The sequence below is a fragment of the Lynx canadensis genome, chromosome B4 (genome assembly GCF_007474595.2).
Source record: "Lynx canadensis isolate LIC74 chromosome B4, mLynCan4.pri.v2, whole genome shotgun sequence".
NCBI lineage: Eukaryota > Metazoa > Chordata > Mammalia > Carnivora > Felidae > Lynx > Lynx canadensis.
In genome coordinates this window covers 140,570,773-140,598,645 of record NC_044309.1, presented here as the reverse complement: position 1 = coordinate 140,598,645, position 27,873 = coordinate 140,570,773, and the positions used below count along the sequence as shown (strand labels likewise).

At 55.4% G+C, this 27,873-nt stretch overlaps 1 protein-coding gene across 1 annotated transcript in view; it reads left to right on the top strand.

Moving 5' to 3' along the window:
- The window catches only part of TTLL8 (tubulin tyrosine ligase like 8), a 63,727-nt gene extending 36,919 nt beyond the window's left edge, over nucleotides 1-26,808 (top strand). The window contains exons 15-25 of the mRNA XM_032593808.1: nucleotides 1,333-1,576; nucleotides 3,572-4,007; nucleotides 4,609-5,271; nucleotides 5,369-5,515; nucleotides 5,744-5,826; nucleotides 14,004-14,244; nucleotides 14,433-14,557; nucleotides 14,848-14,936; nucleotides 15,266-15,383; nucleotides 15,557-15,651; nucleotides 26,648-26,808. Coding sequence (XP_032449699.1) covers nucleotides 1,333-1,576; nucleotides 3,572-4,007; nucleotides 4,609-5,271; nucleotides 5,369-5,515; nucleotides 5,744-5,826; nucleotides 14,004-14,244; nucleotides 14,433-14,557; nucleotides 14,848-14,936; nucleotides 15,266-15,383; nucleotides 15,557-15,651; nucleotides 26,648-26,808 — 2,402 coding nt within the window. The remainder of the gene's footprint in view (nucleotides 1-1,332; nucleotides 1,577-3,571; nucleotides 4,008-4,608; nucleotides 5,272-5,368; nucleotides 5,516-5,743; nucleotides 5,827-14,003; nucleotides 14,245-14,432; nucleotides 14,558-14,847; nucleotides 14,937-15,265; nucleotides 15,384-15,556; nucleotides 15,652-26,647) is intronic.
- Nucleotides 26,809-27,873: the final 1,065 nt, after the last annotated feature.

Below are 27,873 nucleotides of genomic sequence, written 5' to 3'. Positions count from 1 at the left end.
TTCTCTTTATTCCTAATGGTGAATACTGTGTGTTCTTTTTTAAAAACAGATTTTCAAGGTTTTTAAATCTTAATTGTGCTTGTAGAGAACCAACCTTAGGTTGCAGTTTTCCAATTTCCTGTGAGGGATTTTTTTACCCCCTTGGCTCTGACTTTAATGCTACGCCTATTTATTTCCAGTCTTTCTTGTACAATAAAAGCCTTAAGTCTATGAAATTTCCTCCAAAGATGGTGCTCGCTGCAACCCCCATCTTGTTAGTGTTGTAGGGTGTTCTCACTCTCCTGAGTGTCTAAGTAGACTTCCCTTTTTTGTTTGGATATTTCATTTTCCCCTTGAGTTATTCGAAGCGTTTTGTTGTTTCAAATTCATAAGTGGTTAATTTTTATGAGACTTAAAAAGCTTCATTAAGTTGTGATGCTACTGCATTTGGTCCTGCACCTCTGGGCCTGCGCCCACTCTCCCGGAGGGCCTCCTCCCCTCCGGGCTGGGCCCTCCCCTCCGGGATGGCCCCTCCCCTCCAGGCTGGCCCAAGGGCTCCTCCCCTCCGCGCTGGCCCCTCCCCTCCGGGCTGGCCCCTCCCCTCCAGGCTGGCCCAGGGACTCCTCCCCTCCCGGCTGGCCCAAAGGCTCCTCCCCTCAGTGCTGGCCCCTCCCTTCCGGGCTGGCCCCTCTCCTCCAGGCTGGCCCACGGGCTCCTCCCCTCCGGGTTGGCCCCTCCCCTCCGGGCTGGCCCCTCCCCTCCAGGCTGGTCCCTCCCCTCCAAGCTGGCCCAGGGGCTCCTTCCCCTCCAGGCTGGCCCCTCCCCTCCAGGCTGGCCCAGGGGCTCCTTCTCGGGCTCTATCCTGAGCCTGATCTTGCCACTAGCACCTGTCTGCCCCCTCCAGTCCATCAGGCCCGACCTTCCTCCCACTGTAGAGCGTGGAGCCTGCTTGGGATTCTCTCTCTCTCTCTGTCTCTCTCTCTCTCTCTGTCTCTGTCTCTTTCTCCATTTCCCCCACTCACTTGCTTTCTCTCTCTTTCAAATAAAAAGACAACAAATGGTGACAGATTATCTTTGTCACTGTGATAAAAAAATAAATAAAAGTGCCTCTGTCCCCATCTCTGCCCCTCCCCACTCTTGGGTCCTCCGTTGAGTCTTGTGTCCTCTGTTGGGCTGGCCCCCTGCTGGGAGAGCGCGGGGGATGCTCTGGTTGTGGCCCTCGCGTGAGGACAGAGCCTGCCTGGCTGCCCAGCTGTGCTGTCTCCTGGTCCTGGATCAAAGCCGTCTTGGGTCTCGGGGCTGAACCGCGCCCACGTGTGCCGTGCCCCCGGGCTGAGCGCGGACCTCTTGCAGACATAGTGTGCATGAACCGAGTGGAAGACATCTTGCAGCTGGTGACCGCAGACCACCCGTCCGCCAAGGACAACAAGTGGGTGGTGCAGAAGTACATCGAGACGCCGCTGCTCATCTACGACACCAAGTTTGACATCAGGCAGTGGTTCCTGGTCACCGACTGGAACCCCCTGACCATCTGGTTCTACAAGGAAAGCTACCTGCGGTTTTCAACACAGCGCTTCTCCCTGGACAACCTGGACAGGTCAGTCGGAGCGTCAGCCCAACGGGGCGCGTTGGGCGCAAGGGGTGCGCGGTGGGCGGGGCGCCAGGCCACGTTTGCCGGCGCCCGTCACCGCCTGAGGCACCACTGAGGAAACCGAGGCTCGGGTAGGTTAAGTGATCTCCATCCCCAAGGGGCAGGCCCAGGCCGACTGTCCTTCAGAGCCAGTGCTCTGCACCCCCGTGATGTGGGTGTCTTCTCCAGGAAATCCTAAAAGCACCATTGCCATGTGCCCACGAGGTGCCAGCCGGCCTGGGCATGGCGTCTCCACAGCGGGTCCAGAGCCACCCTCGTGGCGGCGGCTGCACCCTCTGCTAGGAGGGCTGGGTGGCCGGCCGTGTTCCCACGCACACCCCCAGCTGGCCATCTGGGTGTGCATACCCGCCCGCCTCGCTGGCCGTCTCTCTCTGGATCCGCCCGACACGCAGGCCAGGGCACTTTTGGAGGTTCCCAGGGCACATGTGCTTGTGCCAGCCCCTCAAGCCCCTTCAGTAGTCCCTGCCGTGCCTCCTCTTTGTGAGTCCCAGAAGCCCTGGGGTGGGGGGTGGGGGGTCCTGCAGATGGGTAGGGGGGCTTGCTGGAGCTGCGGGGGAGGTAGGGGTGCAGCCCCTGACGGGGCAGCCCGTGGGATGTGACAATGCCTGAGGGGTCCTCTGAGGCCCCCGGCCGTGCCAGGCGAGTGGGAGCACCTGAGCCAGAAAAGGCCAGAACAGTGTGAGCAGCACCCCAGATGTCAAGGCCCCCGGGGGGCAGGGTGCTGGGGAGGGTGTCTCATGGAGGTGCTGGGCAGAGGCTCCGACATCCAGGAATGGGGTGCCAGGGGTCGGTGACCCCACACTCGCCGGGATCTCCAAGTGGGCAGGATGTGTGTGTGTCGGGGATGGTGAGGGCCTCTTGGCAAAGCCTCAGGAACACGCTATCCTCAAGGCGGAGAATTTCCATGGACTCTGTCCAAACCAAGGGTTCCCTGTTCTGCTTTGTGACCCCGTCGGGCGTGTGGGGCTGGGTGCCTAGGCGTCCTGACCGGGGGCTTTACAGGGGAGCCGTTGAGAATTGGGAGGACTGACCGCTGTTCAGCTACTAAACGGGGCCCCCAGGCTAGGGGCTGTGGGGAGTGGAGGTTCCGGCTGGCCGCTCACGGAGCGAATTCGTCTCTGCCGGGCCAGGGGCTCCTGCACAGGCGAGTTGAGCTCACTGTGCACAAGAGCCTCCTGGGCAGCGAGAGGCCCACGGAGGCCCTTCCAGCCCTCCCGCCCGAGGCCACCTGGCCCCACCAAGCCCTGAGGGAGTGCCTGGCACAACTCTTGCCCTCTCTGAGCCCCATTTCTCCATCTGGGACCATAGCCCTCGCCCCAGGCAGAAGGAGATTCCCCGAAGTCGTTCTGACAGGGCATCACCCAGCCTGGGACATGGCGGCAAAAATCAACGTTGGCACTGTGGGTCGGTCCACCACCCGAACTCCACTGTTTTCGGGTTGCTAGACCCTTCCGTGTGCCTATATCTTGTTTCTTCTGTCTGTCCCGTGGAAGTACGACCTATCCGGGGTCACAGGACAGGCTTCTCCATCCAGATCCAGATGGTTCATCTAGGCCAGGGTATCTGTTTCAAAACCTGTTTGCAACAAGGCAAGAGTGTCAATTAATTAATGAAACTTTTACAGAGACGCTTTCTTCTCACTTTGTCTCACCCGACCAGCTTTTCAAGGGCCCCATGTCCATTGCCAGGTGCAGATGGGGAAACTGAGGCTCTGGGAGCTCTCTGAGCCCCTCCTGCAGCCGCCCTGAGCCAGGGGGCGGGGCCACGAGAGCTGAGTCCCGGAGGGGGGGTGGGCGGTGGCGTGGGGGTCCGTGGGGGGAGGCGTCTGCGCGGGCGTCAGGGTCGGTGGGGCATAAGGGTTTTGGGGGCCTGGGTGGCAGGGTCCGGGTCGCAGGTCCAGAGTCCCCGGGGCCACGGCCTGACCGTGGCCTTGGCTCGCAGTGCCATCCACCTGTGCAACAACTCCATCCAGAAGCACCTGAAGAACGACGAGGAACGCAGCCCCCTGCTGCCCTACCACAACATGTGGACCAGCACCAGGTTCCGGGAGTACCTGCAGAAGAGGGGCCGCGGGGCCGTGTGGGCCAGCGTCATCTACCCGGCCATGAAGCGGGCCGTCGCCGACACCATGAGGGGGGTGCAGGACCACGTGGAGCCGCGCAAGAACAGCTTCGAGCTGTACGGGGCCGACTTCATCCTGGGCCGCGACTTCCAGCCCTGGCTGATCGAGATCAACTCCAGCCCCACCATGCACGCGTCCACGCCCGTCACGGCACAGCTGTGCGCCCAGGTGCAGGAGGACACCATCAAGGTGGTGGTGGGTCGCAAGGTTGACCGCAACTGCGACGTCGGCAACTTTGAGTTGCTGTGGAGACAGGTGAGTGGGGGCGGGACGGGGGGGGGGGATGGTCGCACCTGCTCCTGCCTGTCCCTCCGTGGCTGCAGCCACTTCAGGCAAACTGGGCAGTGACTCCGGACGCCCCCCACCCCCAGGGGAGACTCCCCCGGCTCCAGCCACCTTTGCTCCGCTCCTCCGCAGCCATCCCCCCGCTCTGTGGCCACCACAGGGAGGGCCCCTGCCTGGACTCGTGGGAGGTCCATGGTGTCCAGACTCCGAATACTAGGCTGTTCCTTTCCAGCCTGCAGTGTCCCCCCTCCTCCCCCCGATGAAAACCGAGTCGTCGTCCTTCAGGGGTCTTTCCGACGCCCACTCCCTGCTGGGAGTCTTCCTGCCGGCCAGGCCGCGGGGCGGGGTGTTCACTTTGCGGGGCCCTCTGGCTGCCTGGGGAGGACCCCGTGTTCGAGCCTCCTTGGAGCAGGGGGCGGGCGGGGGGAGGGGGGCTGGTGGGCAGCCCAGCCCCAGAGAAGCGCGGCCCGTGCTTCTCCGGCCAGCGGGCCGGCCAGCAGGTGCGGGAGAGGGGAGCACGGGTCTCTGGGCAGGGCCGGCCGCACCCCCAACGCGGCGCTCCTCCTCCCAGCCTGCGGTGGAGCCTCCGCCCTTCCACGGGTCCGACCTGTGCGTGGAAGGCGTTGGTGTGCGCAGAGCCAGGAAGCAGATGCCGCCCGTTTCCGGCGCTGACTGTCCATCCGCGCTCCTGGACCCTCCGCCGCTGAAGGTGCGGTCCCCCTCGGCCGTGCCAGGCCTGGCTCCGGGCCGCCCCCCGACGGCTGTGCGCGGGGACTTGAGGCCGGACGACGCACAGGCGCCCGCTTGCACCCTGCCCGCGCCCCTCAAGAGGCCGGCCGAGAGACGCTGCGAGGCGCAGTCCGCCAGGAAGTCAGCGGTCCCCACTCGTGACTTTCAGCTCGCAGACGGTCAGGCCCCGAAAATCCGCCTTCCCAAAGCCGAGTCCGACAGACGCTCGGGGGCCGACACGGTAAGCGCGCGGGCACGGCCGGCCGTGCTCCCGAGCGTGAAGTCACCGGAGGGCGCCCTGTTTCAGCCGCTCACGCCACCAGGTAGCGCTGCGGGGGCGCCGACACCGCGGGCTGCTCGGGGTGGCCTGCTCCGTGGCCTCCAGGGCGAGGCGGGGGCGGGGAGCGTGTGCCGTGGCGGCACCGGCCCGGGCCTGGGACTGGCCGGGCTGTTGGGGTCGCGGGGTCCCCGCAGCAGCAGTTCCCGGGGCCCCTCACAGGAGCGGGTGGGTGGCCTCTGTGTCGCTCTGTGTGCGGTGTGGTGCGCATCGGGTCCGGACGGGCGCCAGCGGGCCACTGGGCTCCTGCATTCGGTTTTCCGAGGTTCCCGACGGAGCCGACCCTGCGTGGCCTGCCAGCCTGTCCTGGGCCCGGGCTCAGGGCGCAAGACAGGTGTGGGGCAGCCCCGAGTCTCTGGGGGTGGCCCTGCCGGGTCTGTCCCTCAGTGCCCTTCCCCAGAGGGGCCGGAAGGTATGCGTGAGGAAAAGGCAGGAGCCCGGCGGCTGCCACACCCCTGCCTGGTTCAGCTCCTCCTGAAACACACCTGCTGTTCCCTCCACCTGCCTGGGTCTCTGTCTGTCTCTCTCCCCACCCCTCCCTCCCTTTCTCCCCGCCTTTCACCCCACCCCTCCCTCCCTGGCACCAAAGCGTCCTTGCCGTCCGTCCGTCTGCTGGCTGGCTCTCTCCCCCGGAGTGCAGGTCCCTAATGGCAGCGATCTTCTGCTGTCTTCACCGCTCACCCCGGCAGCTGGGGCTGTGTGGGGGCCCACGGGCGGTGCCCGGTAAGTGTCTGTGGGGCGAAGGCACGGGTTGTCCTCAGCGCTGGCCGGCCTCGGGCGGGAGGACACCCCCAGTCCCGCCCACTCTCCTCACCTCATGTCCAGTCTGCCACTGAGGCCGCTCGGCCCTCCCGCTCAGCATGTCGCCTCTTTCCGGGTTGTTTGCTGTTACGAAAAAACACAGCGTGCACCTTTCCGCAGGCATCTTTCTAGAAGTGTAGCGTTGAGGGGTGCACACAGCCTCAACTCAGCTGCAGTAACACAGCACTGCCGACGGCTGGCTTAATGACAGAAAGGTGTTCTGTGAACGTCCTGGAGCCCGAAGTCTGGAGTCGAGGTGTTCGCAGGGCCGTGCTCTCAAGGCTGTAGGGAAGAATCCCTCCTGGTCTCGTCCAGCTCCTGCTGGCTGCTTGTAATGCTTGGTGCTCCTTGGCTTGTCCTTGGGCCACTCCAGGCTGCGCCCCGTCCTGACGTGGTGTTCCTTCTCTGTGTCTCTGTGTCCAAAGTTCGCTCTTGGAAGGACACTGCTGTTGGATTGGGGCCCACCCCCTCCCTCCAGGGTGCCATCTTAACCTGACGACATCTGCAAAGGCGGTTTCTAAATAATGTCAGATTCACAGGTTCCAAGTGGACGTGACTTCATGGGGAGGGGGTCTTGAACCCGGTACACTGGGCCTTATGAGCACGGCCAAAGGGGCTGCACTCTGACTGCATTCACACCGGGGCCGTGCCTCCTGCTGCTGCCGACACTTGGTGTCAGCATGCGTCTTCCGTGTTCGCCTCTGGAGACAGCGCGATGGCGCTCATTTGCATTTTGCTGCTTACCAGTCAGATGGCCCGTTTTCAGGCGTGTGTTTGCCCTCCTGAGAAGCACCCACCTGAGCCTTCCGTCCAGTCGTCCGTAGACTCTTCTTCCGGAAGGGTCTCTTTCTTCTCGACTTGTAGGAGTGACGTCTATTCTGGATTCTCCTTTTCCGTTGACCGTTGCAAATACTGTCCCCGCTTTGTGATTTGTCTTTTTGCTTCCTTATGACATGCAGAACCACCTTGATTTTGATAAACCCAAGCTGGTCAACCTTTTCCTCTACGGTTGGTGATTTTTGTGGCTGGTACCCTTACCCTGAGCTCATGAAGACAAGCCCCGGTGGCGGCTTCTTCTGGAAGTGCCGCTTGCTCGTGCATTTCGGTCTTTAACGCTCCCGGAGTTGATTTGGAGTCGGTGTGAGATGGGTTTGATCGCAGTTTTACGGGGCTCCCCACTGTGGAAAGGCCCTCCCCACCTACCTGCCGCTTGCTGCTGTCACGGACGGTGTCCCTGGACTTTCTGGTGAGCTCCGTCGGTCTGTCCGTCTGCCCTGGGCCAGTGCCGCAATGCCCTCGTTACCGCAGCCCACTAGGGCGTTGCTGGGCTGGTCAGGCAAGTCCCACGATCTTGTTTTTCTTCCTCAGAAATGACTCTGCTCTTCTGGACTCTTGACCCCTTTACTTCCATACCAGTTACAGAGCCAGCTTGTCAAGACGCACCAAAAAAAGTTTTACAAACATGTTTAAAGGATTTTTACGTTTTATTTATTTCTGAGAGACAGATGTGAGTGGGAGAGGGGCAGAGAGAGAGGGAGACACAGAATCCGAAGCAGGCTCCAGATCCGAGCTGTCAGCACAGAGCCCGACGCGGGGCTCGAACTCACAGACCGCGAGATCGTGACCTGAGCCGAAGTCGGACGCTCAACCGACTGAGCCACCCAGGCGCCCCTGTTTGCACTTTTTTAAAGTTACATTTAGTCTTATATGTGTTTTTATTTTTGATTCTAGGGTAAGTAGTATTAAAATTTGTGGCTGGTTGATAGAAATGGAATTGATTTTTATGAACTGATTTCTTTTTAATCCAGCCATCTGGCTAACATTTCTTTCAATTCTGTTAATATATCTGAAGATTATGTTTATTTCTCTGAATAATTTTATTTCTTCTGAATAATCTGAAGACTATTATTATTTCTCACATACACAGTTATGTCATCTGAAGAGTTTTCTTTTTCCTTGCCATCATTATACCTTTTGTATCTTTTTTTTTTTTAATTTTTTTTTCAACGTTTATTTATTTTTGGGACAGAGAGAGACAGAGCATGAACGGGGGAGGGGCAGAGAGAGAGGGAGACACAGAATCGGAAACAGGCTCCAGGCTCCGAGCCGTCAGCCCAGAGCCCGACGCGGGGCTCGAACTCACCGACCGCGAGATCGTGACCTGGCTGAAGTCGGACGCTTAACCGACTGCGCCACCCAGACGCCCCTGTATCTTTTTCTTTATTGCACTGTGTACAACTTCCTTCATTCATTGCATCTCAGGCGCATATGCTCTGGTTGGTCATAATCCTTGGTTCATGGCATAGTTTCATGGTTTGTCCTTACATGGCCCATTCTTATTCAGATTGTCTTAAAAACATATTTAGAACCAAACAGTATCTGCACCCACCCGTCTCTGGCACCCCTGTCTTCCTGAATCACCCCTGAGGGGACCATTCTCCTTTTGTTGCATCTATCGGTATTCTTCAAAGATTTTTCATTTTAAGCTGTTTTTACTTCTTTAAGAAGGGCATCGCGCTTACACGTTCGCCAAATATCAAATTGCTAAAATTCATCTGTGCTGCTGAATCTTTACTGTAGCTCATTTCTTTGTGCGACTATCTCACAATTATTCTTCCGTGTTCCTGTGTTGTGTATTTAGATCGTTTCCAGGCTTCGCTGTTGCAATCGATGACTCTTGGAACATTCTTGCATGTGTCTCTTGTGCACAAGTGAGTGTTTCTTGTGAGTAGATGCTTCCGAACGGGATTGCTAGCTCATTTTCACCAACCAAATGGACCTAAGAAAGCAGTCTTGTTGTGATCTTGATTTACATCTCACTGGTTGTGTTAAATATCTCAGTGTGCGTTTGTTAATTATGTAAATTCCTCTTCTGGGAAATATCTGTTCATCTCTTTTGCCTGTTTTTCTGTAGGGTTGTTACGCTCGTAGTATCTGTTGTGAACAGTTTCTCCCAGTTTGTAACTGCATTTTCAGTGTTTTAAAGGTATCTTTTGATGAAAACTGTGAATTTTAATGTGGCCAAAGCTATCAATATATATTTTTAAAAGTCAGTGCTACTTTTGTCTCGAGAAACTCAGGGGCGCCTGGGTGGCTCAGTTGGTTAAGCGTCCGACTTCGGCTCAGGTCATGATCTCGCGGTCCGTGAGTTCGAGCCCTGTGTCAGTCTCTGTGCTGACGGCTCAGAGCCTGGAGCCTGTTTCAGATTCTGTGTCTCCCTCTTTCTCTGACCCTCCCCTGTTCATGCTCTCTCTGTCTTAAAAATAAATAAACATCAAAAAAAGAAAGAAAGAAAGAAACTTTTCCTTAGGGAACCTGGATGGCTGGTTGGGATTCTCTCTCTCCCTCTCTCTCTGCTCCTCCCCTACTCTCATTCTCTCTCTCTCTCTCTCAAAAGAAATAAACTTTTTTAAAGAAAAAAGATAATTTTCCTTACCGTGAGGTTTAAAAGATTATTTATCTACATTTATTATTAAGAGTTTCAAATTTTGTCTTTGACATATAAGTCCTAACCTATCTGGAGTTGATGTTTGACTATGGTGTGGTAACAATCAAATTTTATCTTTGGGGCGCCTGGGTGGCTCAGTCGGTTGAGCGTCTGATTTCGGCTCAGGTCATGATCTCACAGCTCATGAGTTTGAGCCCTGCATAGGGCCTGGAGCCTGCTTCAGATTCTGTGTCTCCCTCTGTTTCTACCCCTCCCCCCCCCCCACACACTCTCTCTCTCTCTCTCAAAAATAAATAAACATTTAAAAAATTTTAATTTAAAAAATTTATTTGAAAAATTTTATCTTTCTCCATAGGAATAACAACTTTGTTTCATTTATTTGTTGAAAAATGCCTTTCTTGGGGCGCCTGGGTGGCGCAGTCGGTTGGGCGTCCGACTTCAGCCAGGTCACGATCTCGCGGTGCGTGAGTTCGAGCCCCGCGTCAGGCTCTGGGCTGATGGCTCAGAGCCTGGAGCCTGTTTCCGATTCTGTGTCTCCCTCTCTCTCTGCCCCTCCCCCATTCATGCTCTGTCTCTCTCTGTCCCAAAAATAAATAAACGTTGAAAAGAAAATTAAAAAAAAAAAAAAGAAAAATGCCTTTCTTTCCCACTGTGAACTGACATCTCACTCTGTACATGCATGGGTCTGTCTCTGGAGTGTCTGTTCTATTCCACAGATGAATCTGCACCACCCCCCCCCCAAGGTTGTACTGTCTTCACATCTGAGGGACAATTTGCCTCTCTGCCCATCTTCCTAAGGGTTCTGGTCCTTCTTGGATTCATTCCCTTCTATATAAATATCATAATTGTTTTTATCAAGTTCCACCACAAATCCTATTGAGATTTTGATTGGATTTGCGTTGAATCCCTAGATCAATTGGGGGGAAATTGACAAATTAATGAAATCTTATCTTCCTACCAATGAGCGTGATATATTTCTCCATTTACTTATGTCTTCTTTAAGTTTCACAACGTACCCAATAGAGATTGTGTCCATCTTTCATTAGGGTTATTCTTACTACCCTGATAGTCTTGTAGCTGCATGCGGTGTAATTTTCTCATTGCTGGCTGCTGGTGTGTAGGATGTAACTGCCTTTCATATTTTAATTTTCTATACTGCCACATTTCTAAACTCTCTCACGGTTTCTAAAAATGCGTACGTATATTCTGAGTTTTCTACATGAGTAATTCTATATCACGTGCAAATAGCTTCATACCTTCCATTCCACCCTTGTCTATAATTTCTTTGTCTTGTCATATTGTCCTGGCTAGAACTTCCTATACAGTATTGGGTATTATTTTTGAATTCCTGATTTTTAAGTGAACGTTTCTAACATTTCCTCATTGATAATGACGTTTTTCCTAGGTCTTTGTAAGTCATGGCTATAAATGTAAATGTATCGACACTCTAGCATGTTAAAGAAGTTTCGAATTCTTACCAATTATTACTCTAATTCTTTATAATTATTCTAATTTCTTTCAAATTTGTATTGTATGTGATGAATTTTCTCAAAACCTTTTTTTGCATCTGTGAAGTTATCATCAGCTTTTTCTCCTTTGTACCGTTAAAGTAGTGATAACATCAATTGGTTTTTTAACTTTGTTTGATGTTGGACTTGACGTACGGCTGGATTTTTTTTTTTCTCACGTGTGGTTAAAATTCATTCTCAACCAAAATTTATTCACACTACTATTTCTTGGCATTTACGTCATTTCTGATTCAGACGATTACAAATAGCGCTGCTCTGACTGCTCTCCAGCCTGGGGAACACACATCTACTCCGTTCCGTCGCAACGGAACGCGGAGTCTTGGATTCAGCTTTGGCAGGCGCTCCTAAGGAATTTCCCAGAGCGAATGTGCCAGTTTACATCCACAACGACGTGAGGGCATTCCAGTGGCTCCGTGCTCCTACCAACACTAGCTGTTGTCTTTCGATCTGGGCCATTCTGTAGACGAGCCGTGGCTTCACATCGTAGCTTCGGTTTGCCTTCCCTGATGACTAATGAAGTCCGGCACCTTTTCCTATTTATGTTCCATTTGAACATACTCTGGTGAAGTGCCATTTTTGCATTTGGACAATGTTTTTGGTTATTCTACTCCTATTGGCTTGCAGGAGTTCTCTAGATAGTCCAGATTCAAGTCCCTTGGTGGGTTTATCTATTAAAAAGATGTTCAAGGCACCTGGGTGGCTCAGTCTGTAGCCCATGTGACTCTCCATCTCAGGGTTTTGAGTCCCACGTTGGGTGTAGAAATTACTTTTGTACTTTTATTTTATTTTTATTTTTTGAGAGAAAGAGAGCACGAGCAGGGAAGAGGGGCAGAGGGAGAAAGAATCTTTTTTTTTTTAATGTTTATGTACTTTTGAGAGACAGAGACAGAGTGCAAGCAGGGGAGGGGCAGAGAGAGAGGGAGACACAGAATCCGAAGCAACTCCAGGCTCCGAGCTGTCAGCACAGAGCCCGATGTGGGGCTCGAACCCACAAACCGTGAGATCATGACCTGCGCCGAAGTCGGACGCTTAACCGACGGAGCCCCCCAGGCGCCCCTGGTTTTTCAATGAGGTTCCTGCAGGAATCACGCTACACAGCAAAGGCACCTTTCTCCCCTACCCCATTGGCATTTATCCAGCAAGCATTTATTTTTCACGTGTCTTCGGGTCAGCTGCAGCAATGCTGGGTTCAGCTGGGGAACGCTGATCTGGGCTCCAGCCTGCAGGTTGGTTCAGATTTGCTCCACGTGTCTCCTCCTCCTGGGATCCGTGGCTCCCCAGGGCGTCTTCTTCACGCGGCAGGTGGTATCAGCGTGAGACAGCAAGCCAAACCATGCAGGCACCTGGAAGCTTCTATCACAGCTGCACACATGGCACCGGCCGGACTCAAGTCAGTAGGCGAGGAAGGACACTACGACAAGAAGGAGGAGGAGGAGAGGAGTGAATATGTTCTGAACAATAGCCAAATGTACAACAGTGCAATGTCTTGGTCACCAGTATTCACTTACCTTCTACAGAAAAGATACGCTCACCGCCTCCCGCTCCACAAGTGTCCCAATCACGGTGTCGGGCTCCAAGTCCCAGACGTGACGATCCTACATCTTCTGGATTCTACATCCTCTCTCCTTCCTCTGGATAGCCATGAGCCACAAAGACAGATCTGGTCTGGGATTCACTTGGCCCGTGGCTGTTTCATGGATGCTGGCAGAAGACATGAGATTCCTAGATCAGAGACAAAGGACATTATTATTCTCTGCACAGCACGGGTAGCAGCACGTCTATGACAGTCCCACGAAGATGATGTGATATGGCCCAGGTGTGTGCTGCACACAGTGTGTGTGTTGTGTCACTGATTCGGGGAATCCGCCACTTTGGTTTTTTTAATGTTTGTTTATTTTGAGACAGAATGCACGTGTGCAAGTGAGTCGGGGAGGGGCAAAGAGAGGGAGAGAGAGAATCCCAAGCAGGCTCTGTGCTGTCAGCGCAGAGCCCCACGTGGGGTTAGATCCCACCGAGCGTGAGATCATGACCTGAGCCCGCTGAGCCACCCAGGCGCCCCTGCTGCTTTAGTAGCAAGCAGTAAGCAAGCCTGCTCTCGGTCTGGAGGGAGGGAGCATCTCATCCCTCAGGACTGCTCACTGCAAACATGACCCTGAGAAATGGCCCAGGTAAAGGGCAGTCAGGGCCTTGCATTCTTGGCACACCCAACAAAGCGTGTAGGGTGCTCAAAAGACCCGTGGAGGACCGTCCCTCCCAACAATCCCCCCATCGGTCCTCGGCCTCTGGCGAGTTTTGACACGAGTGTCCACTCTACTGGCCGCTCAGATTAGTCTGGCCGACAGACTGACACCAAATCCGTTCAACTTGTCTGGTACGTGTTTGTTCAAGGCTGCCTTCGTCAGGCTCCAGGTGGCGGGAAGAGGCCCGCCTGCGGCGCTGACCTCAGCCGTGTCCTCCACACCCAGGACTCGCGTGCGGTGGGTCCCAGGGGGCACTGGCGGGTCTTATTTCGGACAGTCAGGGCACAGTCCGTGGCAGACCTGTTACTCACCAAGACCCACACGACGGAGTCGAGACCGACCTCTGATCTTTGATGTCATTGCCAACATGGGGTGCAATAGACGGGCTGAAAAGCAGCCCCCCACGCCCCCGGAGAAGCTTCTGTCCCCTCGGCTCCCACCCTTCACGCACGGCCTGGAGAGCACAGGTCTCTCCAGTTGGGCTTTGCCGTTAAACTTGCTTCGGCTGTGCCACATGGGCCGTGTGGCTGAGACGCTGCACCTTGGTGGCCGTGCCTGCCACCACCCAGCTGGTTTCACAGCCCACGGATGGAGGTGGGAGACCCAGTGGCGGGTCACACCCAGTCACAGCCGCTGCTAGACGGTGCCTCTGGGCCGCACGCCGGGTCTGCAGGACGGACAGCACCCGACGGCCCCATCCTGCACCTCCAGGCTCTAAGAGCTCCCTGCAGGTGCATGCTCCTGTCCCCCATCCACGGCCACAAAATCAGTTCTCCTTTTCTTCCACCATCCCTTACTCCCTTCTGGAACATTCATCTGAAGGGCCAGGGCTACTGGGGATGGACCCTGTTTTGGTGCTCAAGGACCCTGCCGCCCCCACAGGAGAATCCGGGCGGCAGAGCCAGAACTAAGCCCTCCTGGGGCCCAGCCGCCAGCGGAGGGTGCAGAGACCCGGCGGCCTGGGGCAAGCTCCGTGCCCAGCAGCGAGGAGATGGCCGCGTCCCCCGGAGGGGGCGAGGAAGCAGGGCGCGGGCCCAGCACCGACTGCACAGTACCACATGGGTGGCAGGCGGCCTGGGGTGCCACCGAACACCCCAACAGTCGCCTGTTGCTGGTTGCCAAGGTGACAAAAGGCACACCACCGCATGCTGGCTCAGGGGTCGGCAAACCGCAGCCTGTTTCCATGTGGCCTGTGGGCCGGGAGTGGTCTTTACCTTTGTAAAGGGTTGTAAAAAAATAAATACATACAAGAGCGAAGAGGCGACAGACTTCCCTCTGTCCCTGTCATGGCGTCTGCTGCCCCCTCCACAGATGGCGACCGAAACCCAGCTTGCTGCCCCCAAGCACTCCTGCCAGTGCCGCAAGCGGACCAAGGGGATCTTCTGCCTCCTGAGTCACCGCAGCCGAGCCTCACGCTTTGCCGCCACCTTGCACAGGTGTCCCTTCCGGGGCAGGACACGTCCCCACCGCCCGCCGGCTGTCCCCAGGCCAGCGCCACCTGTCCGGGGCTTCTCTCCGTTCCGGGCACCGCAGAGTGAGCCAGGAGTCCGCGGTGAGCATCCCACGCGGCCAAGGGCTCCGGCTCGCGGGACAGAAGCCAGCGTGTCCCTGCCACGGGGCGGCAGATCGGCTGCGCCGGGAGGGCTCTGTGCAGGCTAGCCCCGGGCTTCCGGGCCACCAGCCGGGCCACCGGCCAGCTCCACGAGACCCCTCGTCCTCCCGGCAGGTCTGTGTTCCCAGCCAGCCGGCCAACCGAGCGGTGTGCCTACAGCCTTCGCTGCACCGCGACCCTGGGCCACGGCGGGTCCCCAGCAGGCGGGAAGCACATTGTGTTCAGGAGCTATTCTCGGTCCCCTGCATTTCCGCAGAGATCTCAGAATCAGCCTGTCGACTCCGAAGGAAGGAAGGAAGGAAGGAAGGAAGGAAGGAAGGAAGGAAGGAAGGGGAGAGAAATTGCTGGGGTTCTGTCTGGGATCACCTTGAATCTGCAGGTCACTCTGGGGAGAACTGATGCCTTTCTCATATTGCGTCTTTCAGACCGCGATCACGATCTGCTCCTTTTAACTGAGGCTTCTCCTCTCGGCTGTGTTCTGTGTGTTGGCGGTAGGGGTCTGGCACGTACTTCGCCGGGGTTCTTTCCCCAGGCATCGGTGGCTTTAGTGCCGTAGCAAACGGGACCTCTGTTTACACCACGTTCTCGAGGCACGGCATGCACACGGTGAGAGCAGGTCTTGCACAGACACCTGCACCACCCCCGCCTGGGTGAGGGGTCCCCGCTGCGGGAAGCCCCTGCGCCCCGTTCTGCACTCCGGCCGTCGGCGACAACCGCTACCCGCTGGTCAGCACGGATGGCTTCCCACCGCGCGCTCACGCCGCCTGTCGCACCCGGCCTGTCGTGCGTCTGCCACGCGGTGGCGCACTCGCTGTCCCCGCAGAGGTCCGGGGGTCCGCCCGCCGCGCCTGCGACGGCCGGGGGCCTGCGTCCCGTTCGGCGCGGCCGTGAGGGCGCCGGTCTGTGTGGACGCCAGAGGCCGGTCCTCCTGCTTTGCCGGCCACCGCGAGGCTCACCCTTGGCTTTGGAAGAAACCGCCCGTTTTCCGCCGTGGGCCCGACGTTCCGGGCTCCCTCCCGCGTCTGTGACTTCTGGCTGCCGCGCATCCTCGCCCACCTCGGTATCGTGACCCTTAGGTGTGTGGCCGCTCTGGTAGGCGTGCTTTGTGTTCCCCTGGCGACAAATCGCGCTGGACACGTCGCCCTGTGTTTGCTGGCTCTGCAGGCGTCCTTGTGAAGTGCCCGTGGCTGCCGTCTGCCCACTTTTAAATTAGGTCGTTTGTCTCATTATTTGTTTGGCGCTTTTCATATAGGCTGTCAGGTCTGTGTATTGAGAGTCGTTTCTCCGAGTCAGTGGCCTGCCCTTTCGCTTTCTGGGTGACGCCGTTTGAAGGCTAGAAGTATTTCACGGAGCCTAATTTGTCAGCTTTTCCTTTTGTGACAGGGCCCTTGGCATCTCGTCTGAAATGGCTTCGCCCACGCCCAAGTCGTAGAGATGCTCTCCAGTGGCTCCTTCTGGAAGCCCCGTGGCTTTGACCTTCACAGTTTGATCTGTCATCCATCCTGAGTTAATTTTCGCGCAGGGCGGGAAGGCGCCAAGGTCCATGTGGTTTTCGTAGCGACGGCCAGCGGACCCGGCGCCGTTCCCGAAAGGGCTGGCTTCTCCGCCCTGAACTGCTTGGCGCCTCGTCAGAAACAGACTCTCCGGAACGAGTTCTGGCTCCTCTGTGCTGTGCTGTTTCGGCTTACCTTTCCTTGTGCCAACGCCACGCTTCGTCACTGTCTCCACTAGTTTGGAAAACTGTTCTGGAATGCGAGAGGGCAAGTTCTCCCGCACGATTTCCTCCTCAATGCTGCCCTGGCTGTTCTGCGTCTTTGGGTTTTTCTGGTTTGTTTTGTTGTTTTCTCTACAAAAATCTTTATTTTAACATTTAAAAGAAAGCTATTCTCTGTCTTTTGAATTTTCCTATAAATTTGGCCACCCGCTTGCACATCGCTCCAAGAAAGACCTGGTGGGCTTTTGACTGCGATTCCATCAAATCTGCAGGTCATTTCGGTACGGAGACGTCCAGCGTGAGGCGTGACGCGTCCCAGGCCACCTACATGCTCCTTGGGTTTCTCTGTGATGTCTTAGCGCAGAGTTTTGTTTTGTTTTGTTTTTAACGTTTATTTATTTATTTATTTATTTATTTTTTTCAACGTTTTTATTTATTTTTGGGACAGAGAGAGAGCATGAACGGGGGAGGGGCAGAGAGAGAGGGAGACACAGAATCGGAAACAGGCTCCAGGCTCCGAGCCGTCAGCCCAGAGCCCGACACGGGGCTCAAACTCCCGGACCGTGAGATCATGACCTGAGCCGAAGTCGGACGCTTAACCGACCGAGCCACCCAGGCGCCCCTAGTGCAGAGTTTTTAAGTCAAACTTACTCAGATGTATTTGATATATTCTTGATACTTTTGTAAATGTATTCTATAAATTTTGATACTTTTATAAATGGTGCTTTTTTATCTTTTTTTTTTTTTTTTTGGTGAGAATATATAAAATCTATTCTCTGACAAATTTCAGTTATTCCATACAGCGTTCTCAGCTGTAGTCACCGTGTCTTACACGACGTCCTCAGACCGTAGTCATCTGTGTGTGGACCCTTTGACCAGCCTCTCCCTGTGTCCCCTGCACCCAGCCCCTGGCAGCCACTTTTCTGCTCTGTTTCTGGGAGTTTGACATTTTTCTTTTGAGATTCCACTCGCAAGTGTTACAAATGGCGTTTTAAATTTTATTTTCCAATTGCTTGCGCCAAGGTATAGAATATTCCATTGTTTTTTGTACATCGACACTATAGCCCAAAGTGCTGGTAAATTCACTTCTTGGTTCTCGTAGTTTGTAGATGCCTTTGGATTTTCCACAGAACCACATCACCCCGTGTCTTCCTCTCTCGCCTTTAGGCCTTTGTTTCTCGTTCTTGCCTCGTTGCACTGAGAACCTCCGGTAGTGAGAGTGGGCAGGAACCCACCCGGGTGCCGGGTGCCGGCCGCGGAGTCTCCATGCACACCTCGTCACGTCAGTCAGACGCGGCTCCCGCCGCCCCCTTGTTTGCTGAGTGGTCTTCCCCTCCTTCCTCCATCCTGCCCCCGCCCTCCCTCTTGGTCCCTCCCTCCCTCCTTCCTCCCTTCTCCCCTTCCTCCCTTCCTTCCTCCCTTTCTTCCTTCCTCCCTCCCTCCCTCCTTCCTTCCTTTCCTTCCTCCCTCCCTCCCTCCTTCCTTCCTTCCTCCCTCCTTCCCTCCCTCCTCCTCCCTCCCTCCTTCCTCCCTCCCTCCCTCCTTCCTTCCTCCCTCCTCCCTTTCTCCCTCCCTTCCTTCCTCCCTTTCTCCCTCCCTTCCTTCCTCCTTCCCTCCTCCCTTCCTCCTTCCCTCCTCCCTTCCTCCTTCCCTCCTTCCTTCCTTCCTCCCTCCCTTCCCCCTTCCTTCCCTTCCTTCTTCTTTCCCCCCTTCCTTCCTTCCTCCCTTCCTTCCTCCCTTTCTCCCTCCCTTTCTCCTTCCTTTCCTTCCTCCTTCCCTCTTCCCTCCCTCCTTCCTTCCTCCTCCCTCCCTTCCCCCTTCCTTCTCTTCCTTCTTCCTTCCCCCCTTCCTTCCTCCCTTCCTTCCTCCCTTTCTCCCTCCCTTCCTTCCTCCGTCCCTCCTTCCCTCCCTCCCTCCCTCCTTCTTCCCTCCCTCCCTCCTTCCTTTCTCCCTCCCTTCCTTCCTCCCTTTCTCCCTCCCTTCCTTCCTCCCTTTCTCCCTCCCTTCCTTCCTCCTTCCCTCCTCCCTCCCTCCTTCCCTCCTTCCTTCCTTCCTCCCTCCCTTCCCCCTTCCTTCCCTTCCTTCTTCCTTCCCCCCTTCCTTCCTTTCTTTCCTCCCTCCCTTTCTTCCTCCCTTCCTCCCTCCCTTCCTTCCTTCCTTCCTTCCTCCCTCCCTCCTTCCCTCCCTCCCTCCTCCCTCCCTCCCTCCTTCCTCCCTCCTCCCTTTCTCCCTCCCTTCCCTCATGAATGACACAGAATGTATCAGGTGATCTCCCTGCTTCTGTTGAGATGATCTTAGTATTCTGCTGATGTGGCAAATGGCACTGATGGATCCAGGAATGTGAAACAAACCTTCCCCCTTCCCAGCCTCTTCCTGTCTATAGCGGGATGATGCCACTGTCACCTTTGTTCCTGACACTGGTTACCCGCCCCTGCCCTCATCAGTCAGGGTTTTGTCAGCTTTCACTCGGCTTTTTCAGAGAACCGGTATTTTGTTCAACTTCGTATTTCCCATTTTGCTTACTTTTGTTTTTACCTTTACTATCCGATTTGTTCCTTTAGTAACTTCTTTAGCTGGACGGGTGGCTCATTAATTTGCAACGTTTGTTTTCAATACATGCATTTAAGAATCTGTTTCTCTTTATTTTCTACTGTAACTGCATCCGAAAATTGTTGAATATCGTATTTTTTGTACTGTTTGGTTCAGTATTTTCTGATCTCCATTACAGTTATTTCTTTAATCTTTCATTATTTATTTATTTTTTATTTTTTTTATTTTTTTTTATTTATTTATTTTTTATGAAATTTATTGACAAATTGGTTTCCATACAACACCCAGTGCTCATCCCAAAAGGTGCCCTCCTCAATACCCATCACCCACCCTCCCCTCCCTCCCACCCCCCATCAACCCTCAGTTTGTTCTCAGTTTTTAACAGTCTCTTATGTTTTGGCTCTCTCCCACTCTAACCTCTTTTTTTTTTTTTTTTCCTTCCCCTCCCCCATGGGTTCCTGTTAAGTTTCTCAGGATCCACATAAGAGTGAAACCATATGGTATCTGTCTTTCTCTGTATGGCTTATTTCACTTAGCATCACACTCTCCAGTTCCATCCACGTTGCTACAAAGGGCCATATTTCATTTTTTCTCATTGCCACGTAGTACTCCATTGTGTATATATACCACAATTTCTTTATCCATTCATCAGTTGATGGACATTTAGGCTCTTTCCATAATTTGGCTATTGTTGAGAGTGCTGCTATGAACATTGGGGTACAAGTGCCCCTATGCATCAGTACTCCTGTATCCCTTGGATAAATTCCTAGCAGTGCTATTGCTGGGTCATAGGGTAGGTCTATTTTTAATTTTCTGAGGAACCTCCACACTGCTTTCCAGAGCGGCTGCACCAATTTGCATTCCCACCAACAGTGCAAGAGGGTTCCCGTTTCTCCACATCCTCTCCAGCATCTATAGTCTCCTGATTTGTTCATTTTGGCCACTCTGACTGGCGTGAGGTGATACCTGAGTGTGGTTTTGATTTGTATTTCCCTGATAAGGAGCGACGCTGAACATCTTTTCATGTGCCTGTTGGCCATCTGGATGTCTTCTTTAGAGCAGTGTCTATTCATGTTTTCTGCCCATTTCTTCACTGGGTTATTTGTTTTTCGGGTGTGGAGTTTGGTGAGCTCTTTATAGATTTTAGATACTAGCCCTTTGTCCGATATGTCATTTGCAAATATCTTTTCCCATTCCGTTGGTTGCCTTTTAGTTTTGTTGGTTGTTTCCTTTGCTGTGCAGAAGCTTTTTATCTTCATAAGGTCCCAGTAATTCACTTTTGCTTTTAATTCCCTTGCCTTTGGGGATGTGTCGAGTAAGAGATTGCTACGGCTGAGGTCAGAGAGATCTTTTCCTGCTTTCTCCTCTAAGGTTTTGATGGTTTCCTGTCTCACATTTAGGTCCTTTATCCATTTTGAGTTTATTTTTGTAAATGGTGTGAGAAAGTGGTCTAGTTTCAACCTTCTGCATGTTGCTGTCCAGTTCTCCCAGCACCATTTGTTAAAGAGGCTGTCTTTTTTCCATTGGATGTTCTTTCCTGCTTTGTCAAAGATGAGTTGGCCATACGTTTGTGGGTCTAGTTCTGGGGTTTCTATTCTATTCCATTGGTCTGTGTGTCTGTTTTTGTGCCAATACCATGCTGTCTTGATGATTACAGCTTTGTAGTAGAGGCTAAAGTCTGGGATTGTGATGCCTCCTGCTTTGGTCTTCTTCTTCAAAATTCCTTTGGCTATTCGGGGCCTTTTGTGGTTCCATATGAATTTTAGGATTGCTTGTTCTAATTTCGAGAAGAATGCTGGTGCAATTTTGATTGGGATTGCATTGAATGTGTAGATAGCTTTGGGTAGTATTGACATTTTGACAATATTTATTTTTCCAATCCATGAGCAGGGAATGTCTTTCCATTTCTTTAAGTCTTCTTCAATTACCTTCATAAGCGTTCTATAGTTTTCAGCATACAGATCCTTTACATCTTTGGTTAGATTTATTCCTAGGTATTTTATGCTTCTTGGTGCAATTGTGAATGGGATCATTTTCTTTATTTGTCTTTCTGTTGCTTCATTGTTAGTGTATAAGAATGCAACTGATTTCTGGACATTGATTTTGTATCCTGCAACTTTGCTGAATTCATGTATCAGTTCTAGCAGACTTTTGGTGGAGTCTATCGGATTTTCCATGTATAATATCATGTCATCTGCAAAAAGCGAAAGCTTGACTTCATCTTTGCCAATTTTGATGCCTTTGATTTCCTTTTGTTGTCTGATTGCTGATGCTAGAACTTCCAGCACTATGTTAAACAACAGCGGTGAGAGTGGGAATCTTTCATTATTTAGAAATTGGTTTCCTATCAATGTGTTAGCATCTGGTTTTATAGTTAGCTTTTGTTTTCTTGTTAGCGTAACTGTATCTTGACCAGAGACTAGGGTCTGTCTCACTACAAAACTCGGGCATTTGTGGTAAGTTGCTTTGTGTGGTCATTTTTTGTCAGTGCTGCTCAGTGCTCAAAAATAATGTGAACCCTGCAATTGTCGGGTAAAGTGGGATCAGGTTTGTTCATTGTGTTGTTCAAATCTTTTGTATTATTAACCGAGTTGTTTTTTTTTGTTTTTGTTTTTGTTTTTGGGTTGTTTTTTTTTTTTTGGTCTGCTTTTTCTATCAACCGTTAAGCAAAGTACAGTAAGAATTTTGGGGAACGTATCTGTCTCTGATAATTCTGTCCACTTTTGCTTTATATTTTTTGGACTGTGATTGATTTTATTTTGGTTAGAATTTGCCTGGTGTATCTCTTCCTTTCAACCATTCTCTAACCTTATATTTTACCTATTTCTCTGCATAAAATTTGACTTTTTAATTTTTTTTAATGTTACTTTTGAGAGAGACCGACTGTGAGTGGCAAAGGGGCAGAGAGAGAGGGAGACACAGAATCTGAAACAGGCTCCAGGCTCTGAGCTGTCAGCACAGAGCCTGAGGCGGGGCTTGAACTCGGGAACGGCAAGATCAATACCTGAGCCGAAGTCGGATGCTTAATCTACTGAGCCACCCAGGCGCCTCTAAAATTTGATTTTTTTAATCCAGATATTGACAACACTCTTTTAAGTGATGCATTTAATACTGACGTTTTCTGTGATCATTTACACACGTGTATCTGTATATTCTGTAGTAATCTACTATTGCATAACAGACTAATCCAGAAGTTAAGCAACAGGGCCCCTGGGGGGCTCAGTCGGTTAAGTGGTTGAGTGTCTGACTCTTGGTTTCGGCTCGGGTCGTGATCTCACAGTTCACGGGATCGAGCCTCGTCGGGCTCTTCTCTGACGGTGGGGAGCCTGCTTGGGAGCCTCTCTCTCTCTCTCTCCCCCTCCCCCACCTGCTCTCTCTCTCTCAAAATAAACAAACGTTTTTTAAAAAGTTAAAGCAACAAACACTATCCCGTGAGTTTCTGGGGGTCAGGAATCCAAGGGGGGCCTAACTGTGCAGGGCTGGCCCCCCAGTCTCTCTCACGGGGTCAGATGCTGGCGGGGCTGTATCCGCAGGCTTGACGGAGGCCGGGCCCACCTCCACAAAGGCCCACTCACGCGGCTGGGGGCCTCAGCGCCTTGCCACGGGGCCTCCGAACTCGGCGGCCAGCTTCCTCCAGAATGGGTGAGCCGGGAGAGCAGGCCGTAGGGAGTGCAAAGTGACGGCGTCCTGCTGGTCCGAGGGCACAGCGGGCAGGAACCTGGAGGCCGACAACTTCACTTACCTGCTTGGATTGTTTTTTTTCTTTAGCCGTTCCTTCTTCCGGTTTGGAGGTGATCCGCTCTATTTCTGCTCCTTCAGGGGCTGCCTCGAATTACTAGTTACCAGAGTCTGAAGTTAAGAAAATCGTCCTCTACCCCCGCCCAGCCCAAACGGTGACCCTCCGGCCCGGCAGGTGCCACACCCCTGGTTTCTTGCAGCTGCCGTCTTGCAGCTTAATCCTGTCTTTATTTTAATCCCACTAGGTGTTGTTCTTATCACTGCTTACACCGTCTGGGTCTTTCTGTACCTACCCACGTACATTCCTCTCGCCCTTCATGCCTCCACGCGTCTCAGACTTTCAACATGGACTCTGCTCAAGTCAGCTCTAGAATGTCCCTCGGGCGGGGCCTGGGGGCGGCACGCGCACCCTCCTTTTGGGGCCGCAGAGGTCTTTCTGGCTGGCGCTCCAGAGACGGCTCCTCCTCTGCCGTGGGGTCCCCCCACCCTCGCTCGCTGCTGCCCGGGCCTGGCGGCTGCCTTCCTCCCCAGGAGAGCCCTCTGTTCCGCCCGCCGCGTCCAGCTGTGCTGTCCTTTTTTATCCTCCTAACTGGGACTTCCTTAATCTGCATACTGGTGCCCTAATCAGTTACGGGAAACTCGAAGCCATTGCCTCCTTCCCTGGTGGCTCGATGGTGTTTGTGAAGCCCTGTGGCTCGCCGACCTCCAGACCTCCCGTCCCTCGCTTGTTTGGTCTCTGGAGCGGCCTCCCGACATGTCTCATCAGTGCCTGGTACTCTGTGATCCCGCCCCAGAAATTCTAATTTTAGTTATCTTATAGCTTCACTTTTGAGAAGTTCTGCTTTCTGATAAAGCTATTGGGTCGTATTTGTGGCTCCTTTCCCTGCCGGTGAGCCCCGAACCCACCCAAAGGCACGTAGCTCGCAGTCTGTCGGCTGATGGCCCGTAATTCTCACACTTGAAGTTTGGGGTCAGGCTCTCATACACTTCCTGAGGCTCGCTCACATTTTATTACAAATGCCTCATTTTCTTAAAATAAATTCCTTGTGGGGATTGGGGACTGGTGCCCCCGCTGCCCCCCAGGAAGGCCGCTCGTTTTAAGTCCAAAGCCTGATGCTCTGGGACCCTCACCCCACCCTCACCCCAGCCCGGGGACAAGAAGTTGTCGTGAAAATCTGTTCAGAGGCTAGCTCAGGGTCCGTTTCCTCTGGGATTTCCACGGCACTGCTCAGCACCACGTGGCACTCTCAAAGTCCCCGGGGCGCAGGGCAGGGCAGGGCGGGATATTTTCGTTCACCTTTGCACCTAGGGTGGGTGTCTCTCACCCCTCTTCTGTCCTCCACACCCCATGAGGCCTTGGAACCTTGGGCTCCTGGTGACCCTGGCTGGCAAAGCCCCAGAAGAAAGGCCCACCTGCCCGCGCCTTGTTCAGATAATTCCTTGCTTTTTGCCAGTGTTTTGTTGCTTTTAAGAAAATGCTTTTCATATTTTATGCCCCGGGTCCAGTGGTTTCCACCGCAAGGGTGGTCGGGACCCCAGACCACCCGTTCCTGAGTGCACCCCCATCCAGCGCCCCCCACCTTCCCTCTCACACCCGCAAGATGCCTGAGGCGCGGCTGTCCCGCTGCTTAGCCCTCCCCCCAGCCGGGCCCAGGGCTCAGGGTCAAGGCCTCTCCTTCCAAATCCCAATCCCACTCCCTCCACCCACCTCTGGCTACCAGTCCCTGGCCCCGTCCTCCTTGGCTTGAAGCTGGCCTGGCCTCTGTCCCTTCTGGCCCCAGGGCGGGCTCTGTTTGGCCCTGGGGTGCGTTGGTGGGCAGAGCTGCTGTCCTTGGCCAATGTGCCTGCCTGCACCCCCGCCTCTCACACCCTCGTGTCCCACGCAGGCCCTGGCGTGTCCTGTGGGACAGGCTTGTCCCAGCCCCTCAGGGTGGCATCGTGCCCGGGCTCTGGCTCAGTATCTGCTCGAGGCTCCAGGAAGCCCTCGGCTGCTTTGCATAGGGGTTGGGTGGCCCTGCTCCCACCCACCCCGCCCAGACCCCCGGAGGAGTGACTCAGCACCGGCCATTGGCGGTGGGTGGCTCTGATAGGCGTGGCGTCCCGGCCCGTGGCGCTCCTGGGCTGGGCGGCTGCTGGCTGGGGAGTGCCCTGGCCCCCAGGCCAGGAAAGCCTGGGGAGCCCTGCCCTGCCCCTGCACGCTTGCCAGCTGGGCTTCTGGGCCACGGGCAGCCCGAGGGCTGACTCAGGCCTCAGCACAGCGGGGGAGCAGAGGGAGCTTGGCCCAGGCCCACCCCACGCCCTAAAGAGGGCTGGCCAGACCCCTGGGGGCAACCTCGGATCAAAGGCTGGAGGCCAGGAGGACAAAGGCAGAGGGAGCCTGGCCAAGGTTTCAGCTTCTTGGAGACCTTGACTGCCCCCCCACGAAGGGCACACGATGTCGCTTGCCTGCTGGCCTCCCCCATCCTGGGGTGTCAGAGTAGCTGTGTGGTTATCCTGAAGCAGCAGCTTCAGCACAAGGGGATGACCTCTCCGGACGGCCAGCCTGCCCACCCTCACCTGTCACGGACACTGCCGGGCCTCCCGTCCGCAGCCCTGCTGGCCACAGCACCCTCACCCGACAAGGTCACCACCTCCCGGGCCAGCGCGCTGGTGTCCGGGGGGCGGGGGCCAGCACAGAGACCAGCCTGCCTGTGAGGTGGACGGCTCCCCCGGGGGGCCGGTGCCCCCACCCCCAGGCCGCCAGTGGGCAGAACAGCAGCACTGAGACCAGGCCTCGTCTGTCAGCTCCGGCAACCCCCGGCCCCAACGTCCCAGCCTCCCATCGGAGCCCCTCCAGCCACTGGGCTGCCCGGGGCTCCGGGTCCTGACCCAGCACACTGGCAGTGGGCATGGGTGGCTGCCACCCGGCCCTCACCTCTTGACACCCAATTGCGTGCCCACAGCCCATCTTGGTCCAGGCCCAGAGGGGACGGGGTCTGAGCTCAGACCTGCCAGGGCGAGTGGAGCTGGGTCCTTCTGGGCACAGCCTGTGGTGAGGAGGGCTGGGGGGACTAAGGAGGCTAGAGGACAAGCTGGAGACAGTGGCCCCTCTTCAGGCACCAGTGGGAGAGTTCGGGGGAAGAGGGCCAGAGGTCTGGGGTTCCCGCGGCCCCCTCCATGCCCACATGGCCCGGGAACCTCCACCCTTCGCAAGCGGGCTCCTCCCTGGCCTCCTAAGCAAGGGCTGCGGGACATTCCGGGGGCACTAGGCAGGTGCTCCTGGGCCCTGCTCCAAGGGGGGGACACCAAGGCCGGCTATGGGGAGCAGGGTCATGGGTGATAATGGGGCTGTGGGCTCCACGGACTTGAAATGTGCTCATGACCTCTACAGCAAGCCCTCTGCTTGCCTCCCTACAGGTGGAGGGCCAGGGCCGCTGAGCGGGCGCCTAGTCTACCTGGCTAGGACCACCCACCCCTCGGGAGGGGAGAACAGGCAGAGGGTTGTGAGGGCAGATGAGCAGGGCAAAGGGGACAATCCCCAGTCCCCACAGCCTTCACTCCAGGGATGCCCCTAGACACGGCCCCCTTGGCCTTGAGTGTAAGTCTGGGGTTTTCTGAATGCCGGGGAGAGAAGGTTGGGGTCCGTGTGGAAGTGGGTGGACTTGGGAGCCGCTGGGACTGGACTAGACCCTGGCCTTGCCCGGGGTGGCCATGAGGTAGGCGCGCCCTAGGGAGCAGCGTCAGCAACCAGCGAGTGAGGCCAGGGCGCGGTCTTAGGGCAACACGTCTCTGGGGCCAGCGGGCCTGCTCCGGGGCGGTGGGCGTGACTTCCCGGCCGTAGGGCCGGGGGCTCGGCGGGCGGGCGTGGCCGGCGGCGGGCGGGCGTGGCCGGGGCAGGTGGGCGCGGTCTCAGGGCCCCTCTCTCCCCCCAAGGGCTGCCCAGGGACCTCCCAGCGCCCTGCCTAGTGTGCCGCGGCTCGCTGCCGCCCGCCCGGCCCTGCAAGCGCTGCCGCTCCTTCTGCGCCGCGGTCCTGCAGGGCGCCTCCTTCGTGCCCTTGGGCGGCGGGCGGGGCGGCGGCGCGTCGACCCCGTGACGCCGAGGACCAGGACGCCGAGGACTGGGATGGCACAGACGCGCCCTGGCCCCGCGGCCCCTAGAGCGTGGCTGGTTTCTCTGGAAACCGACACATAGATGTGAGACCTTGTATACGGAGCTATTTTAGCGAAATTGTGCGACTTCAGCATGGTATTTCTTACGGACCCCCACCCCATCGCGGCGCCTGCGCCCCACATCCATACACCCACGTACCCCTCCTCCGCCAGAGGAGGACGCCCCGCGCCGCCCTGGGCAGAGGAACACAAACAGCCCCCTGGCGTCCCGGGCTCCTCCAAGGAGCCCCCTCCTCTGGAGCCCCTCCTTGCTGGAAGGCACCCCCCATCCCCCGCCTCCCCTCCCCCCACCCCGTGTCCCAGCCGGAGGTCTCGGGGAAGGCGTTATTTATTCACTCATTTATTCAACAAAAATCTCGCTGTGCTGGTCCAGGTTCTTTGCACCAACCTGGTGCCGAGTGAGGGGCGTGAAGGGGGTGTCCTCCCTGGGTCAGACCCCTCAGAGACAACCACAGTTGGACTTCTGGGCCATCTGGTCATCAGGGGGCCCCTCCGGCTACAGAGGCTCCTAGGAGGGTGGGCCCCTGCATCCTCTCTGGGCCCAGGCTGGGTGTCTCAGCTCCCCCAAGCCTACATGGAACAGTGGGGCTTGTGAGGAAGAACCAGGACCAGTACTTTGTGGACACGGAGAGAGTCCATAGCCTGCCCTTGCCCCCAAGACAGGAGCCCCGGCGGGGGAGGGGGGGGCGGAGGGAGGGAGTGGGGGCGGTGGGGGGTGGGCATCCCCACCATGCTTCTCCACACCCCCACCCCCGACCACGATGGCATGTGGTCGGTTGGATCCCCCACCCACTTCTGGTCACCTGCATCCCTTTGGCACTGGGGTGGCGCATTCGGGGTGCCACGTGGTCACCTAGCAAGTGGGCCCATCCTGGGGCAGCCACAGAGCAGGGACTTGGGGCCTGAGTGGCCATATGGCCTCGCTCAAGGAAAGCCTGTGCCCTTGAAGTCATGTGGTACCCCAGTTCCCACTTGAGTCCACGCAGCGT